This window comes from Solanum tuberosum, unplaced genomic scaffold (assembly GCF_000226075.1).
Source record: "Solanum tuberosum cultivar DM 1-3 516 R44 unplaced genomic scaffold, SolTub_3.0 scf00040, whole genome shotgun sequence".
Taxonomy (NCBI): Eukaryota; Viridiplantae; Streptophyta; class Magnoliopsida; order Solanales; family Solanaceae; genus Solanum; species Solanum tuberosum.
The window spans coordinates 2,436,226-2,455,327 of NW_006238964.1; the positions used below are offsets into that span (position 1 = coordinate 2,436,226).

General features: G+C 36.6%; 3 protein-coding genes across 3 annotated transcripts; 1 reads left to right on the forward strand and 2 right to left on the reverse strand.

The window, feature by feature from the left end:
- The first annotated feature begins 2,338 nt into the window (after window positions 1–2,338).
- On the forward strand, window positions 2,339–3,635 carry LOC102600996 (F-box/kelch-repeat protein At1g80440-like). Its single transcript, XM_006343046.2, has one exon. The coding sequence runs from the start codon at window positions 2,488–2,490 to the stop codon at window positions 3,553–3,555; it is 1,068 nt and encodes a 355-aa protein (XP_006343108.1). The 5' UTR covers window positions 2,339–2,487; the 3' UTR covers window positions 3,556–3,635.
- A 376-nt stretch (window positions 3,636–4,011) lies between these two features.
- On the reverse strand, window positions 4,012–8,305 carry LOC102601346 (uncharacterized). The gene is made up of 4 exons (XM_006343047.2): window positions 7,226–8,305; window positions 5,880–6,733; window positions 4,696–4,752; window positions 4,012–4,410 (listed from the first exon to the last, which is right to left on the reverse strand). The coding sequence occupies exons 1-4, from the start codon at window positions 8,202–8,204 to the stop codon at window positions 4,165–4,167; spliced, it is 2,136 nt and encodes a 711-aa protein (XP_006343109.1). The 5' UTR covers window positions 8,205–8,305; the 3' UTR covers window positions 4,012–4,164.
- A 1,990-nt stretch (window positions 8,306–10,295) lies between these two features.
- LOC102601682 (protein CASC3) lies at window positions 10,296–17,198 on the reverse strand. Its single transcript, XM_006343048.2, has 12 exons — window positions 16,413–17,198; window positions 14,888–14,990; window positions 14,546–14,784; window positions 13,638–14,464; window positions 13,222–13,330; window positions 12,842–12,967; window positions 12,224–12,279; window positions 12,081–12,126; window positions 11,895–11,963; window positions 11,715–11,791; window positions 10,693–10,780; window positions 10,296–10,603 (listed from the first exon to the last, which is right to left on the reverse strand). Exons 1-9 carry the CDS (start codon window positions 16,931–16,933, stop codon window positions 11,936–11,938), a joined length of 2,055 nt encoding a protein of 684 aa, XP_006343110.1. The 5' UTR covers window positions 16,934–17,198; the 3' UTR covers window positions 10,296–10,603; window positions 10,693–10,780; window positions 11,715–11,791; window positions 11,895–11,935.
- Window positions 17,199–19,102: the final 1,904 nt, after the last annotated feature.

The window sequence follows — 19,102 nt, forward strand, 5'->3', positions numbered from 1 at the left end:
TAACTAAACACCTACGTAATTTCACTAAATTTCCAGCATTTTTTGTACATTGTATAAAATGTGAACTGTATTGTATATATAGTATATATACGCCCTAAATATTTTATTAAAGAAAATCTCTTATAAATAGTTAGACGTAATATTTTTGAAATGATTTTTTCTACATAATCTTTCTAACAATCGGAACGTACTGTATAAATATTTCAAAACTTATGTATTGTTGCAAGTCAATTTACTTGATGATGCAGGAAAAACATATAAACTAACAACACACAAAATTTAAATTCTGAGAATGAAAGATTCATTTCCTATCCATATCCTTATCCTTTTTAGGTAACTTTGATCTTCTCGTCGTGGTCATGACGTGACCAAATTAAAAATTAATTTGTTTATTGGTTCAATCAGTTTCTTAACAAAAATAGACTGAAGGATGATTCTTGTTATTTTTTGGATAGTATAAGGATGTTTTTTGCTCACTTAGATAATATGAGAATGTACATTAGATTTGAGTCATAGTTGAGGGGTGATTTTGACCAAAAACTCTATAAAATGAATGTATCGCTTTCCGATTTATAGTGATGGAGTTAATATTTTTTCTAATATGAAAGAAATAAACAAAGAAAAAAGTCGAAGGGGTTCAATATCTATTATATAAATATATTTTTTTAACCATATATAAATAATATAATTTTTCCTCGAGGGTTTATTTATATTGAGGGGTTTTCAAAAACTAATATCTCTTATCTTCCCAACCGACGATTTAGGTCCAAGCCAGAAAACAAAACAAAATAACAGCCCAATATGAAACAGCCCCAAACAGGAGCGGAGCCAACATATTGTTAGGGGTTCATCCGAACTTTCTTCGGCGGAAAATATCACTATTTATACATAGTTAATTTTTTTTTTATAGTAGATGTCGAATCTCCTTCGACTAGTTCTTATTTTTATTTCTTTAAATATTAAAAATCTTATTAAAAATCATGACTCCGTCACGAACCCCAAACATTATGTGATGGGTATCTCGTGGACTTGCTCTAGTCGTTTTCCTTCTGGAAGAACTGAAAAAGTGATGTAGATAATAGTGCCAAAGTGTATGAGTCATGAGTTGGAATATAATACAGTAGTGTAGTTAGTTACCACTCTTTCAACTTACTCTATTATATATTAAGAGTACATATATATAATAAATATTAGTACTATTATATTGAAACGATTTCAATTTAAAAAAATTGTTACAAACGACTAAGATTAAATAGACGGCGTGGGGTGACAAACGTACAGCCACAGACATATTTTTATTTTATCTCTATCTAATGAACTTCACGTTTTGCTACGAGATCAAAGAATTTAATAATTTTTACTTAAATTTTTTATTTGTATAAAAAATTATTTAAATATATAGTAATATTTATATCACCTTCACCTTATAGAATAATATATATTTGTAACGGGCCGCTACTTGATATTATCAGCGTGCTAATCCAAACGAATATGTCGATCTTATAAAAATTGTAAGGTACATGTTCTCTTTATTTACAGTAAAAATAGTTTTTTATTCGTTTGTTTCATTGAAAAGAAGTTTAACTCAAACTTGTTTCTCTTAACATAAAAAATAACGCACAGTAAAAATAGTTTTTTTTAGATGTTTGTTTCATTGAAAAGAAAAAAATTACTCACAGTAAAATAGTTTTTTACTCGATGTTTTTATTTCAATGAAAAGAAGTTTAACTCAAACTAATTTTTTCTAAACATAAAATTAACTCTTTCACTATTTTTCATAAAAAGGTTACTTTGATAATTTTTCGGTTAAAATTGACAAGGACATTTCTATTCTAATTAAAAACGTTTTTTAAAACTTAAGAAAACTCCAACCTACTTGATAAACTTCATATGACCGACCCAATCCAACCCCCAACTTCTAACTTCATTTAAACTTATTTAGAATCTCCTATATGATCATGTAATCAACTAGTGGTATTTATTTTCACAAAGTCATATAACTATTTATTCTGATAAAAAGATGAGATACAAACTAAAAAGTCACAAATATGTAATATTCATATAACTCGATAATTTAAAACTATCGAAAAATGTAATGAAAGAATATTATCCTTCATGAAAGATCTCGAGTTATAGCAGAAGTAACTTTGGTGGAGTAAAACGGAGTATCTCATATATTGACCTGGTCTTTTTATTTCCTTCTAGAAGAACTAAAAATAGCTTGAAGGAGTGTCTTATCTCTAAAATAGAATACTCACTTTATAGTCACAAACATCAATTATCTTTCTAGAAACTTACTTTCTCGTTTTGCGAGTATTTCAACTTTAACAATTTGGAATATCTTCCTACCCTTTTAACTTCCAGCTAAAAAGTATGCTAAAATGCCCATAAGGGTCCCTCCATTAATTCAAGATTTCTTATTTCTCTTTCTCTTCTTCTTCACATATAAAAATCCACTACCTTATCCTTCTTTTCTCTGCGCCTTTCATGGAGATTATTCCCACTCTTCCTTACGATATCGGACTCGAATGTCTTATTCGAGTTCCTTATTATAATTTCTCATCGGTTACTTCCGTCAGTAGAAACTGGAAGCTTCAGATTGAGCTTCCCGAGTTTTGGAGGCGAAGAAGAGCTACTGGTTCCACCCGTCAGGTAATTTTAATGGCGCAAGCCCGAATTGACCCGAGATTGAAACTCGGGTCATTCAAGTACTCTGCTTTTTCGGTTTACAAGCTTACGCTTTACGAACCGGAATCGGGTTATTGGGCGGAACTACCACCGGTTCCTGGTATTTCCGATGGATTGCCGATGTTTTGTCAGCTCGTCGGAGTTGGATTGAATCTGGTGGTGATGGGCGGGTGGAACCCTCTTACTTGGGAACCTTCAAACGCTGTTTTTGTTTTTAGCTTTGTGTCCGCCACGTGGCGACGTGGAGCCGACATGCCTGGTTGCCGGAGATCGTTTTTCGGTTGTGCGTCGGATTCTGAACGGACGGTGTACGTCGCCGGAGGTCACGACGAGGAGAAAAACGCACTTAAATCGGCGATGGCGTATGACGTGGCAAGGGATATGTGGGTCCCAATGCCTGACATGGCAAGTGAAAGAGATGAATGTAAATGCACTTTTTTTCAAGATAAATTCCACGTCATCGGCGGATATGACACGAGCATGCAAGGCCAGTTCGGTACAAGCGCTGAGTCATTCGATCCTTCCACGTGGCAGTGGGACCAAGTCAACGAACATTTCTTTGAATCTGCCACGTGTCCAAGAACCTGCGTTGAGGGTGGGGACGGAAAATTGTACTTGTGCCGGGACGGTGATGTGCTGGCACTCGGAAAGTCTACGTGGCAAGCTGTGGCGGCGATTCCGGTGGAGCTCCGGAGCGTAGCTTTTGTGACAGCATGGAGGGGTAAAATTCTGATGACTGGTTCTATGGGATTTAATGAACCCCACAATACTTATGTTCTTGATTTACAGAGTTATAAATGGACCAAAATGGATACTCCGGCGAACTTTTCCGGCCACGTTCAATCCGGCTGCTGCCTGGAGATGTAAAAGAGTTTCTTTTGAGTGTCATAAGTTTGTGTTGATTGTACAGTTATAATTATCAGAATAGTTTTGTTGCGTTGATAAAACATACATGCGTATAAATAAAAAAACATCAACTAAAATTTCGACAAATATAAAATTCGAAACTCATTAAAATTAAACTAAAAACAATAAAAATAGACTATTCTACCTCCAATTCTAAATTGTGATTTTTGCGTAAGAAAGCTTAATCAAAGATCTTGTATTTGAACCCTATATATATATATAGAGAGAGAGAGAGAGAAAAATCCCTGCTAAGAGCGCGGATTCAAGCTCAATGCGGGTGCCATGCACCAGATGAGAAAAATCCCTGCTAAGAGCACGGATCCAAGCTCAATGTGGGTACCATGCACCAGATGAGAAAAATCCCTGCTAAGAGTGCGGATCCAAGCTCAATGCGGGTACCATGCACCAGATGAGAAATAAGAAAAACAGGTAGCACGACAGGTAGACAGTAAAAAAGAAGTTAGTGAAACACAACTAGATTTCGTACTGTACACAAGGCTGATTGTTTTCTAAGGGAAGAAGAGGAACAGCAATACAGGAAAATGAATGAAAAATGGTCTGCATTTGATCTTATTTTATTCTCATGCAGTCGTATAGTACTTCTCCGAATCTCTTGTACATGTGCTTCTTTAGGTACATATCCTTTACTTTCTTTCTTCCATTGCTTCCCAATCGCTGCCTTTCCGAGGGATTGTTCAGCAAATACTGGAGATTGTTGGCGAGGATTTGAGTGCCTGGACGTCCCAAAGTATGAAGAAGACCTGTTACGTTATGTTCAACGATCTCCTTTGTGCCTCCGGCATCTGTTCCCAGCACCTGTAACAAAATTATATGTTAAATCCACTTTATTTGGCCATATTACTTATCAACAAGAAACTTTGCATTGTGTTCAAAGCCAGTGCATATTATCGCAAAATTTAACTAATATGTGGCAGATTACTGCTCCATGGACCATGATCATACACTCTGTAGCTCGATATAGCTTCTTGCCAGTGTATTTAAAAGAAACAACTACTTTCTGTCTCAAAAATGACTGATTTGATGGCATGCAAAAAGTACATGCACATTATACTATTGGCAGGACAGAATTGAGAATCTTACAGGAAGACCAAATGCCATTGCTTCAATTGTCACTCTCCCAAATGTTTCTCCAAGTCCCTGCAAAAAGTAAACAGCCATTACTCGAGATAAATAAGTACTAACTACCAAAATGAAACTAAGCAATCATTTAAGTATCAAATGAAATTACACAATGGCATTGGGTATAGCTCATGGTGGGTATGTTCTTTTTTTAAAAGAACATTACTCAGGAAAGTGCCAATACTCAGGAAAGAACCATGGGGACCAATATCAGCAGAGTAAACCATGTGACAAGGAAACCAATAGTAGTCCGAGACGTATAAAAGAACCCATATGATCATTGTAACCATTCCAGGAAACTAACCATTATGTTTCAATGAGATGTACTTTATATGACTCTTTTTTCATACAATATCCGTCACTGTGCACAGTATGGTCTCATTCAACAGCAAAATACTTTAGAATCCTTACTTCTACCACCAGACTAATATATGCCCCATGCTCCCTAAAAAACTGAGCTAACTAATAGGATTAAGCATTAAGTAGTTGCTGAGGGACTGCTTTCCCTTTCTTCCCAACCAAAAGACCAAAGTCAAACCAACTTTCATGCTCAAGGTTCAACCTTTTCCTCGCACTTCTAGTTGACGCTAATGAAGAACCAATTCATTCTATCTCCTACCCTCTAGAGAACCACTGAAAACCAGAATAGCATAAATTCTCTTTAGTCATGATTTTAATATAGTTCCTCATATAAATCCAACTCGAATTAATTAATAAATGGATACAAGCAAGCCAACTAACAAAGGTTCTCAATTTCATTGGGTGACCCATAATTTGTACTTGCTAGTTGCTAAAATGTATTGACTTGGTACTTATTACTGAAAATAATTTCACATTGCTGGGTAATATTTACATTTATTGAGAAATCTTACAAGAGGTAACACAACCTTACGATGCTTTCACGTTTCAATCTGAAATATTCACCAATCGTGAAAATAGTTTAGATTTGCACTTATCACAGGAAACATCTAGTCTCTCATATCTATCTATTTTACTTGACCTACATTTTGTTTTACTCTGTTCTGATTTACTTAAACTCCCCCATAGACTCTTATATAATAGTATTAATATCTCCCAGAAACATTGCCACTGTACATTTGCTGAACTGAACAATAATTGATTTAGATACAGTTGTAAAGGCTAACCTGAGAATTCATTACATAAGCATCTGCAGCAGCATAAAGTGCAGCGACACGAGTGGTTGATGGAGTCCATAGTACTGTGTTTGACAAGTTAGAATGCTGATTTAGAAAGTTGAGAAGTGCTTTAACATAAGGCACCTTATTGCTCTTGGATCCGACTGAGCCAATAAGAACCTTAAGCTTTTCTCCCTGCTTCCCTTCAGTTAGGGAGAAAAGCTTTCGAGTTCCTCTATCATTTTCAATTCCAGCTGTATAGTTAACCCCCTTAATGAAAAGCTGGGGTACCTGCAATGTTTCAGTTTGTGGGTTATTTGACAAGGTGGAGGATTCTTTTTTCCATTCACCAAATTGTTTCCAGTTATAAAGCAATGTCCTTTTCTGATATTCTCGTCTTTTAACAGCAGATCCATTTAGAGGAGGAGCTCCCTCAATCAGTAAGCGCGTTGTTTCAAGAAGCAGAAACTGACCCTTTCCAGGGTTTATACTACTCAAGGACATGACAAGCATATCATTGTCTGTCAATCCCATTTCTTTCCTCACAAAATCTCTTAGTAGCTGCCTCTTTTCCAGCATCTTCTCAGGACTGAATAGCGGAGTGCTCAGTGAGCACGGGATGCCTGCTACAAAAGCCAGTTCATCACTAATAGAAAGTGGAACCAGTGCAGGCTGAGTTTTGAGCTTTATATGTTCTTCCTCACACCAAGCTAACCACCGCTTAGACTGTGATTCAGAAAGAAAGATAAGTTTCTTCACTCGGTTGAAAGCAAGTTTAGCCCGATCGAAGTATTCCCGCCGGTTTTCCATGATCCACCAAGTAATTTGACTTGAACCTAGCACAGTACGTGCTGCATATTGTTCTGAAAGAGAGATATTAATCGTTAGAAGTTAGCCAAGGCACACAAGGAGAAGAAAAGAACAGAAGCAAATTCATAGAATTTATGAAGGTTAAAATCAAGAAAATCAAAGACTAATCCTAGCACAGCCAAAAGGAAGATTTTTTCATGAAGCAAAAGAACTGATTAATATTACATCATTCTAGGAAAATTCAAATCTCACTCAAGATTTGCAATAAAGGTCTACACAAAAGGTTGCACTGAGAACTGGCAAAAATCAGCTCCTTTATTGAAATAATGAGAATCCACAATTTTAGATTATAGCTAAGAGCATAACACATGTTTGGTTCAGTGTGATATAAACGGAATTATAGGAGATCTATCAGTTGAACATGATATGTTGCAGCTATGCTATCAGTTGAGAATGAAGATCACATTACAAGCACAACTTGCCACATTAAAACTCTATAGAAGATAGATGCAGTGATCATAGATAGCAAATGTGGAAATGCTCACCTATCCATGATGCACATACTGCAGAACCTGCAATAATAAGATCTGCTTTCATGGCTGTTTTGAAACTGAGGTCTGATTTGTCTTCTAGCACTTTGATCTTTCTTCTAGATAGTTCTGACATTAAACCCCCTCTTTTGCTGAGAGGTACTACATAAACTGTGGCCCCACAGCTTAAAAGCTCCGTAGCCAATTCCAACATGGCAAGTGGAGCTCCAGTCATAGAGAGTTCATGGAGTATCAGCACAAATTTCCTAGACCAAACAAGACGTGCAAACTGACTTTTTCTATCACAGGTTCCTGACCGCTTTTCAGGGCTCCACTCCAAAATTTTGTCCTCTATTGACCCAAATGGACCAACTAGCAGGCCATACGTAGTATTTCGCTTGGGTATTTCCTCTTCTTGAACTTCAATATCATCAGTTTTTACTTCTGCCACCACCTTCTTCTTACCATGAGTCTTCCTACGAGAAGCACGTGTAGACTTCTTGCTCTTCTTCTTAGAAGATGAAACCTTGTCAGATACCACACTGTTTCCCTGTTTAGCCAAGACTACATCCAGGTCCATTGAATTGCCCTGTGTTTTATTACTTGGAGGCTTGACTGCTAAAGACTCCTCATTCGCAACTAGAATTCGTTGATTTTTTTCCTCTGGTTGAGAAGTTCCATTGGCAACATCACCTCCAGTTCCTCCAAAAATACCTTCCTTATTGTCTCCATGAGCCCATCTTGACTGAACATAAAATCCTCCATAGGCCCAAAGAGTAATCAGAAGCAGCCAAAGTAAAATGCGGTTACTTCTAAACCACTGAGAACCAAAAGCACTACTTTTACCATCTCTTCGCGGTGTTCGTCCAGAATTCAATCTCCTGAAGGAAGGAGATCCTCCTCTAGGAGTTGATCTTCCTGACAATGTTGACTTCGCAGGGACGGGACCATTCAACCTCAAGGGTGATAGTCTTACTACATTTAATTCCTCCATTAGTTGGACATGTATGCTACAAATGTTTATTCAAAATCGCTAGCTACTGAGCCAATTTAATGAAACAACACCGTTGACTAGTTAGCTTCTTCAATATCATACCTAAACAAGGAACAAATCTCAGATTCTTTTTTTTATTAGTTTTTAAGAATACATTAAACACTATCTTGGATTTAGTACAGCGAAAAATACTTCTTTTCCAACTTTCTTGAACCCAAAACCCTTCTTCAGCTCCAAGAACAAACATACAAGATTACAAAATTAAAGCTTAATACTTACAAGATTAAAGAAACTGATGAAGACAGAGCAAATGATCTTCCAAGATCTCAACTTGAATTGACAGAGATATTGATGGGGTTTTGGATCTTCTTGATAAAACAAGAATTGGTCCAAATGATTACTCACTCTTATTAAAGTCGATTTCTTTCTTACAGAAAGTAAGCATTCAAGAACATGGAAAAATGGAGAAAGTGGCAAATTGGTAGTAGAAGAAGAGCAACTTCAGTTAAAAATGATGAAAACAGTGAAGCTTATACCCCACAGTAAAGACCCCAGAAAGAAAGAGAGATCAATGTCTGAAGAAAACTGAATTGAAAGATTTTCTAGTTTTTTTTTTTCCTTCTCGGTTTTTTTTTTTTATTGAATCAGTTTTTATTTCTTAGTGTCACCGACGCTTTATCTTTCAAATGCGCAGTTAAGGGATGTAAAAAAGAACTCATCGCCTCTTTTTTTTAGACATAAGTTGAGAAATAACGCTTCTTAGCCTATGTATAGTGCCGTCATGTGGGTGGCTTTGAAATTTGGAAGATAAAATTTCATGAAATTTAGCGTTGTTATATCATATATGTTGTTTGATTCCCTTTTTTTAAAAAAATTATTATAAATATACTTGTATAAGTCATAACTTATAGGTAAGTCTGTATATTATGAATAATAGAATATGAATTTAATCAGAGATTTATTGAACACTAGACAAGATTTACGAATACATTATTTTTCTCAAATTCCAGCTATGATATTACTCTTGGGTTATAGAATGTGAAATAAAAGTATATTATTGGCTATATGATTTAAAAACAACTTTGATTGCAAGATAAAATTCTAGCATTATTAGATCTTACATTATATTTCAATTTTCATGTATTAGAATACTTATCCTAGCTTAATTTGTCGCTTAACGAAATGCTCATCATGATTAATTGTTCTTTTTTTTCCCTTTTTCATTCCAAATGTTTGTAAAACGGCCAAATTTTGATAGAGGCATCACCTCTCTGAGAAATTTATACTCCCTCCGTCCAACAATACTTATCCACAATTGACTTTGCACACTTCTTAACAAACTATAAATAAAAAGACAATTTCACTACATCACCCTTTAAATATAATAAATACAATATTTTGAAAAATGTAATAGAGAAATGACTATAATTAAAAATAAAAATAAATTAGAAACTAAGTGTAAAATTATCCATTGATTTCATAAAGTGAACAAATATTGTCGAACATTCCAAAATAGTATAATGGACAACTATTATTAGACGGAGAGAGCAAATAAGAATTATGCATCTACCTAACTCATTGACTTATTGAATTTTCAAATGAGTCTTCGAGCTTGGCATTATTTAAATGCTCGAGCTTTGTGAATTGTGAAAATTTAAGGTGGATGTGCTGTATGCACAGCCAAGAGAGAATCTATTCCACTTTCAAAAACCTCATCAATATCATTCATAGCAGGAAAATATAGTAATAAACAAGTAGAAGAAGATGCATATTAAGTAATGGTCACTCATGCCCAACTACTCTTTTTTCCAATAGATGAGTGCCGTTACGGCATTTACCTATTAGTCTCAGTTTTCCACAACACTACACATATTTAAAGAGCTTGCTATTGACAGTTGCTCTGTGGTTTCTAAGGTCTCCTTTCACATGTCCAACCACAATTATTATACAACACGACGAACGAAACGATCAGGTCTCATATGTCATGACAAGCAAATATAAAACATAAAACTGAAAGTCGTGCAACACATAATGCTTGATTGGTGCCAGTGAAATGGCGTCATCTGTAACAAAAAAGAGAGATGAAAAATCTGGACAAACCAAAGTCTCTTTGAAACAAAATTTATTATTCGATGTCTGAGCAAGACATGCTCTCTTGTTAACATAATATTTAACTACAAAGCCCAGAAAATATCCACCAAATAGTAGCAACTTAAGGACACTTAACAGAGAACTTTAAAAGGCACTAGAGCCATCTATTTAGAAGAGAAAAAACTTCACATAATAAAAAAACAGATGCAACTGCTTCTGGACTATTACCATTATTTTCCATCATTTGAAGAAACTCTTATCAACATTTTTTACTTCCTTCAGTCACAAAAACCCCAAGCCACAAGAACCTGAGATATAAAAAACAAAGTAAGAAACTTATTACTGAATTTAGAAGAAACATACACTAAGCATGATGACAAGAGTACTGTAATGGTACCATATATTGAAACAAATAATTGCCACCCGTCAAGCTGCAGTGTATCCCCGAAAGTGAAGCAGCATGAGCAGGCGTTTGTCATGTAAACCTGGGGATAAGAAGTACAGAAGGACGAGAGAATACAATGAACATAAGTCCACGAAAAATGAAAAGGAAAAGATGTATGAATAAGTAGTACAATAGATGTCCCAAATACAAAGACACTTTAGAGCTAGAGATCAAAGAACCATTAGACAAATTCCTTCCAAGTTCAAAATTGCCACTTGATAAACCAGTAATAGTGCTTTTTTCTTTTCTGTTCCCTTCATATTTTAGGAAGGTGGGGGGGGGGGGGGGAGAATCCCCACAATATCAACAATTGTCCACCCATTAATGTATTGTTTCAATACATGAACAAGTAATTTCACTTGCCACTCAAGCAAATCTGCAGCAATGATGATGGGAAAGATGTTACTTGCCCCCAAAAATACATACCGAAGTGAGATGGGAGAACTTTTAACTCAAGCTTTGGTGGCTCTTCAATGGATGGTTTGGAGGGGGGGGGGACTTTCCCAATTTATAAGATCAATGTCGAGTTTCAATGGATTCTTGGAGTAAGAACCTAACCCCGATAAAGCAACTACAAATTCATCATAATCTTGGACTCCCTCCTCATCATAATTTGAAAGAATGGCAGTGAGAGGGTCCCCTATGCAAAATACTTCATTTACACTGGCTACTGCCTCATCAATTGTAACACCCCAAAAATTCTATGACTTAAGTTAGAGCCTCACCTTATGAATAATGACTTAAAAATAGTTAAAATGATGTTTATAAACCTAAACTAATGTAATTGACTTAGTTTGGAAGAGTAAAAGTCTAAACGTCAAGAAACGACCACGACACAGTAACGAAATATGCACAAGGATTACGTTTGGTGGAAATTCTAAAATGCTGAATCATTTCACAATGCTGAATCATTTCACAAGAAACAAAAGACGAGAAAATATGATATTAAAAGTCCTGAGCAAAATCATCATTACCTAAAATACATCACAACACATGAGAACCCTAGATACTCCAGAGCAACACTTGGAGAACGTAGGGTCTAGGAGAAGGCCTGCAGTACCACAAGTTTTAATAAGAAATTTGTGACACTCAAACCACTGATGGAAAATTTTAACAGTAAATTGATGAAAAAAAGAAGTTCCAACAAAGTTGACCTTAATCTGCTTATTCAAACAGCTTCGACCTACAAACTAGCTCACTGATCGAACTTCATCTCCGTATATCTGCAAGGAACAATAAATGAATTCAACACTTGCAAAGGTTACTAAACCAACAAATACATGAACTTAAGCAAAATGGGAAGGTTGGAAATAGCACATCTCATTTCAGAATAAGCTTACCTGCGAGGATTCTTCTGACGCTGGCCTGAGTCATCATTTGAGAGTTCTGAAAGATGGAATGGGGCATAAAAAATGAGTGATATAGAACCACAGTTTTGCAGCAGCAGAGCAAATTATGCAAAATTAGAACATGCATATCTCACCTAGCGGCTGTTGGGGATTGCTTTCATTATTTGGCTTACTGGCATTGTTCTCTTTGCTGCACAGAGAATTGATTGTTAAGTTTCTTTTTGATTAATTATAAGAATTAAAAAAAATGCCTGCTAAATATAGCAATATTTACAGAATCAAGAAATCATTTTCTCACTATATGTAATAACAATTATTATGTTTAGAAGTGAGAAAAATGGCAAAATCACAACCAGTAACTGTCAAGCACATAAAGACACTGCACAAGCAGAACTCTCTCCAAGACAGTGCTCCTCAGACTAAAATTTCAATAAATATCCATCAACAGCCGAAACAACAAAATGGATCTGTCAACTTTTGGCACAATTGTACAGGCTGTATTTGTTTTCTTGAGCAAACTGGTCAAGCTTTTTCATAAGAGAAAAATATGGGTCACACTTTTCTAGACACTCATGAGTTCACACATCATGAGTAAGTGCTCACAGAATAAAAGATAGTGACATCTCTACTAAGAAAAATGCAGAAGTAAATGGAAACTAATGAAAGAAGTGTGTAGAACAAGTATGACACCAACATGCCAGCACAAAGATAAATACTAATGAAACTGGAATATACTGAAATGGAGGTGAGACCTTGGAGCAGCAGTGAGAGAAGATATTTGCCCAGATGGACGAGCATGATAGGCACCATCCATAGCAATATATGGCGAACAGTATGTTGCACCTAATGCTCCAGCAGCTCCAGCTAAAACTGGCAACCTGGCAATTGAAAAGCAAAATCATTTTAAAATAATATACACAAACCAGTATATCAATATTTATGATTTTGTTAGCTGATTTTTGTGAACTGATCCAACATATATATAACAGTTCAGAAAGAACGTATGGCTCCACTCCATAGACATCCACAGCTCGGTATATGGTCAGGAATGCCTAAGCAATAAGATCGCCATACAGTACATGAAAATTACACTATTTTTTATGAGGTAGCCACATTGCCATAAGAACCTTACCATGTCATCTCAGAATTCCCCAAACCAAGTTGTGGCTGACCAACATATCCAGGAAAAGCCATGCCAACAGCAGGAATGCCACCGCGGTGCTGGCCGCCAAATTGCATGACTGCAAATTTCAGAAGAAAGAAATACAAAGTGTCACTGGGGAACTGGAGGTACAAAGATGATTTTCCTTTAGGAAGATGCACCAATATGATTACCATAATCTACTAATCACACAGACGAACATTCTTCATAGGTATCGCATCTCATAAAATTATAGCATAATTTCTAGAAAGAAAATCCTAGCCACTAAAATCAAATTGAGTGAAAGCGTACCGAACAACATCCTATCTGAACCATCCTAAGGGGTACACATGGTTGATTTTATAAAGAATTTTTTAGGATGAGGTGGCCAATTATAAAAGGTCTACCTGGCAAAAAGGCTGGTGTTGTAGGAAAGTTCTGATCACCACCACCCATGCTTCCAGGTGCACCCATAACCTGAGCTCCGCCATAGAGAACTGATCCCCTTCCAGTGCTCTGAAGAGTGCCTTTTCCTTTTGCAACCATAGCACTCTTTGATTTACTTACATCTGAAGAAGATTCAAACTCCCCAGTTTCAGAGATAGATTGTGCAGCTTTGGGTGGAGATGAACCTTGAGATCTAGTACCAGATCGCTGAGCAAACTGGTGACCAGTAGCTTGGAAAGTAGGTTGCCTTCGACCTAGAACAGGATTCCTCTGAGTCGAATGGAGATTTGTTGGCGGAGGAACTCTGTTGAATTGGTTGTTTATCACAGGAGATTGGTAATTCACATTTGGCATTGCATTAAATCCTCTTCCTTGGCCTCTCAATGGTTGTGACTGAGTAGGACTTATTGTCGAGGAACCAGGAGCCAACTGCAAACCGGGTGAAACCTTCGAAGCTACTGCAGTAATATGAAGTTTGTCAAGGCTAACAGAATCACTGGCATTCTTCCCTCGTAACACTGAATTTGATTGTGACGCAGCAGAACTATCTCCTAAGACAGAAGGATGAACACTGCGGCTACTTGTCCCAGTTTGCAGTTCCCTCTTGTGAGTCACATTGATCTCTTTAGCGGAGGAACTAGAGGGGTAAAACGGAGGAGAAGCAGAATTCAAGCTTGACACAAAACCTTGCTTTGCAGCTGTCGCTGCATCATTCTCTACATTTGATACAGGAGCAGATGCTTTGGCTGTGCTATGATATGAACGTTTCTCAACTGACAAACCAGATCTGAAAAATACGACTCGATGAACATCAAGAGTAATTATTACTGATGAGGAAAAGGAAAAAGTCAACTAAATTGATACTCACTGTTTGTTTGGTGGAGGGGGTGCGTCGATATTGTCCTTAAATGAGGGTCGATACCTTCTTGGACCCCGACCTCTCATACCTTTTAGAGCATTATCCTGAATCTTCTGGATGTTGTTGTTTCTCGGATAGCTGTCGTTGACATATGCTTTCGGTCTTCGTCCTCGCACAGTTCCACGCTCAGGCCCAGGCCCTCGCCCTCTACCTCTACCTCGATAACGACCCCTTGATCCCCTCCTACCCTAAGGATTTTGATAAAATAATATTGATTAGCAAAACAAATCATGCAAAAGACTAGGATAACAGATGAGCAAAAATGAAGAAACACGTAGCTAAAGCATTCACCTCATCATAATGCCTCTCCTCCACAGTCAACTCTTCAAACTTGTCATGTCCCCATTTCCTCTCATCTTTGGTTTCCCATAACTTCCTTCCACCAAAAGTTCGCCTTAAAAGACAATACAACAATATCAAAATATGCTCATCATCCGAAAAGTGGTATGTACAAGCAACTTTTTCTTTTGAGAATGGTAACTTTAAAGTGGTTTTGTACAAGCAACTTAAATGCAGTTTATGTTGTTCGGTAGATTACCAGACCTGTACTCAATATCAATACACTTGGGAAGAGATTAAAAAAAATATGACAATTCTGACATACTCTTATTGTTTAATCAAAATCTTCAACATGAGAGGAGTGAAAAAGATACAGATTGAACTAATATATGATTAGTCATGGCATACCACCATGATTTTAACATTTTATCAACCCTATTTCCTAAATTTTAGTATTACTTTTGGCCGTAGGCAACACAAACTAGCCTATCTATATCTCTATTGTGACACCTTCTGTCTTCGCGACACAGACTAGTATTAACTTCTATCTTTTCAATTTTAGATTTGAATGTGACAAATACAGACAATGAATGTTGTTTCTGCAATTTATTGCATGAGTTTATAAGGAATTCGAACAATTCCGTCTTGAACAAAAATGATCAATGTAGAAACTAGTGTTGCAATTCTATTCTAGCTACTATTTCTATTTTATGAACATCGCATGTATATATGATTATATGAACATCTTCTTGTCGGTTAAACCAAAAAATCAATCCGCTAAGGACCAAATAATAAATATCTTGTTGGTTTGGTTATCGATTTGGCATGTTCACAAACCAAAAACTGATAATCCATAAAATTGGACCAAACGGACCAATGCACACACCAACATCAAAGGGTCCAAATCGAGAAGTTCCAATAAAACAAAGACAAGAAAAAATATCAGTTAAGGGTCAGGCAAAATATGGTAGAAAGAATGCTCTGAACATGTGGGAATAAACCCAAGATGTGTCAGGGACAGAAGATGGTTCTGATAATCAATATTTTTATACTAAAGAGTGGTGCCCTATATTTGTATATCGAAATTGGTCACACGAAATGCAATAAAGAGTGGTTTATAGAAATTTCGATCATTGGAACGATCGGCATATCAAGGAAGTTATGGGTGACATCAAATGTGAGTGAGTTCGATTTTGCAAATTAATGGTGCAGATGGACTAGAGATCAGGATTAGAATTGTGCAAGGCCAGAAAAGAATCACACTTTCCTCTTTTATTTCATAAATAAATGCAGATATCTATAGTACATTTTAGTAGCTAACTCAACTATCATGGTAAGTTTCTCCTTATACAATTTTTTTAAGAGTTAAACCTAGTTAGGAGTCCATGGTCCATATAGCTTTAAATTCTTAAAACACCCGCTGATTATAAAAAATATCTGCTGAAATACATAACTATTAACTATACACATGTAGGGTGCAAAACAAATAAAGTCAGATACCAATGCACCATCTGTGAGCATAAAGTATGTCCAGTACCTGTGTCGCCCACCAGCATTGTCTCGAAACCTGTCATCGTGCATGTAGAAAGCTCCAGCAGTGGGCACCGCATAGGGTTCATTCTCTTTCTTGCCCTCCTCCCCCTGCACATTATTCTCATTGTCATCATCAATCGCTTGACCCGACCCTGTTCCTTCTCCCACAACCTCCTTCACTCCCTCTGCACCCTCCGGTACTGCTTCAACCTTCTTAACACTTTCCTCGTGACCTCCGCCACTAGTTCCACCTACTTCCTGGTACTCATCCCCCTCATAGACTTCCTCGTCCTCCACATACTCTTCATCATCATACTCTTCTTCTTCCTCCTCTTCATCATAATCAGCAGCAGCACCCTGTCCTTCCGATTCACCATCAGATTCAATCATCCTAACAGACTTGTCTCTCTCCTCCACTTCCCTTTCTTCCTCCTCATCATCACTCGCTTCTCTTCTCCTCATCTTCAAGGACAACTTCGCTTCCTCTGGATCACTCTCGTACTCTGCTTCTCCAGCACTCGCCATCCTTCAACTCGAAACGTAAACCAAAATCTCGCAATAATTCACACCAAAAACAGAACAGAACGAAATTTTTTCAAACAATTAACAAAAAAAAAATCGATAATTTATCAACCAGTAGAGGTTTTTGGGATTTGATCTGAATTTTGGTAGGGTTAGATTAGGGGAATTGAAAACCCTAGAATTTTAGATGGTGAATTAGTTGTTCTATCACCAACCCCAGGCGATTAATTTGTGGATATTTTTAGACGTTTTTTTCTCAAACGGTGTGTGTCGTCAGCATTTTTATATAAAAAAGAAAAGAACTCTGTATATACATACGGATTCGGATCCCGGGCCGTAGATTTGCTGGTCTCTTCTAGGTCGGTGGTCAATGGTCATTTAGCCATTGGGCTTCTACATTTTATTTAGTGCCACTATTATTTAAATGAGGTGTGTGGATGTGTCGAGGTGTAAGAGGTTGATTGTATGAGGAGTTAAGAAGAGGTAGATCAAAGAAGAATTGCAGATGGAATAACTTTGGTTTATTGAGCACGTGAATTTAGATGGAAGATAAGGAGATTGAGAATTGTGGTAGAAAATTAATAGGTAGTAGAGCGATGTTGTACTTCTAGTAGTATGATTTAGATATTGCGTAAAAAAAGTCATCAATGTGACTAGAGAGGTGTTGTGGGTACTGGGTAATAGCAGGTGGTAATGGTGATGTCGGATAGATGTGGTGGGATAATAATGATTGATAATGGTGGAGTTGAATGAATCCGGTGGTTGGGGATAGTAGCAGAGGGTAATGGTGATGACGGATAGATGTGGAGGGATAATAATGATTGTTAATGGTGGAGTTGAATGAATCTGGTGGTTGGGGATAGTAGCAGATGATAATGGTGATGACAGATAGATGTGGAGGGATAATAATGATTGTTAATGGTGGAGTTGAATGAATCTGGTGGTTGGGGATAGTAGCAGATGATAATGGTGATGACAGATAGATGTGGAGGGATAATAATGATTGTTAATGGTGGAGTTGAATGAATCTGGTGGTTGGGGATAGTAGCAGATGATAATGGTGATGACAGATAGATGTGGAGGGATAATAATGATTGTTAATGGTGGAGTTGAATGAATCTGGTGGTTGGGGATAGTAGCAGATGATAATGGTGATGACAGATAGATGTGGAGGGATAATAATGATTGTTAATGGTGGAGTTGAATGAATCTGGTGGTTGGGGATAGTAGCAGATGATAATGGTGATGACAGATAGATGTGGAGGGATAATAATGATTGTTAATGGTGGAGTTGAATGAATCTGGTGGTTGGGGATAGTAGCAGATGATAATGGTGATGACAGATAGATGTGGAGGGATAATAATGATTGTTAATGGTGGAGTTGAATGAATCTGGTGGTTGGAGATATTTTAGCGGTGACTGTCGGTTGTAATTGACGATTGTAATAATAATGTTGGTTGGTGGTTGTGAAAGGTGGCGTATTGTGATAATGGTTGATTGTAGTGATTAACACTGGTGGCGGTGGTTATGGCTAGAAATGGTGATAATAGTTAATAATGGTGGGTGACGATAATGGTTGATATTGTCGGGGGAAAAACAGGGGTGGGTGGTGGTTATGGCTAAAGAGATGCAAAAATGTTAGTCAGGTATGCAATACTTTTTTAGTTTGAAAATTATTATTGAAAAACAATTTGCGAATTAAAATTAAACTTTGCGGTTAATATCAGGAAATTAAATAACGAATATGAAAAATAAATTTAGTTCAAAAATTTTATCAACTTATTGTTTTGAACCGAGCGACGATGATGAAGAGAAACTCTCTTTTCAACTCTTTATCAATTAGAAAATATGATTATGTATATAAATATACAAGTCTTTTCCCTCACAATTGAGTAGAATTAAATAGAGACAACATTAACTAGCAACAATACTAGGAATAAGTAGTGGTAAGTAGCATGAAATATATATATATTCTTTAGAGAATGTAATTTCTTCTCTGAATCGTTGAATCTAATTTAGTGAGTCTCTCTTTGTAATGTCTTTTTTTGGATCAAAACTAACTCGATAAAGAGTTTCACTCTTTTAATTAGGATTGTTATAATCATAACCATCGTTCATTGAGGCTTTGATCCCCGATTTCTCATATCATCATGTTACCAACTTTCTTGACC

What these genes read in the sequence shown, in the direction of transcription:
- LOC102600996 (XM_006343046.2), top strand. Translation starts at nt 2,488, where the DNA reads ATGGAGATTATTCCCACTCTTCCTTACGATATCGGACTCGAATGTCTT.
- LOC102601346 (XM_006343047.2), bottom strand. Translation starts at nt 8,204, where the DNA reads ATGGAGGAATTAAATGTAGTAAGACTATCACCCTTGAGGTTGAATGGT. An exon ending in AGTATGTGCATCATGGATAG is followed by an intron (nt 6,734 to 7,225) that starts GTGAGCATTTCC and finishes TCTCTCTTTCAG; the next exon opens with AACAATATGCAGCACGTACT. An exon ending in CTTATGTAATGAATTCTCAG is followed by an intron (nt 4,753 to 5,879) that starts GTTAGCCTTTAC and finishes TACTTTTTGCAG; the next exon opens with GGACTTGGAGAAACATTTGG.
- LOC102601682 (XM_006343048.2), bottom strand. Translation starts at nt 16,933, where the DNA reads ATGGCGAGTGCTGGAGAAGCAGAGTACGAGAGTGATCCAGAGGAAGCG. An exon ending in TCTCTCACTGCTGCTCCAAG is followed by an intron (nt 12,280 to 12,841) that starts GTCTCACCTCCA and finishes TTCTCTGTGCAG; the next exon opens with CAAAGAGAACAATGCCAGTA. An exon ending in CGTCAGAAGAATCCTCGCAG is followed by an intron (nt 11,964 to 12,080) that starts GTAAGCTTATTC and finishes TGTTCCTTGCAG; the next exon opens with ATATACGGAGATGAAGTTCG.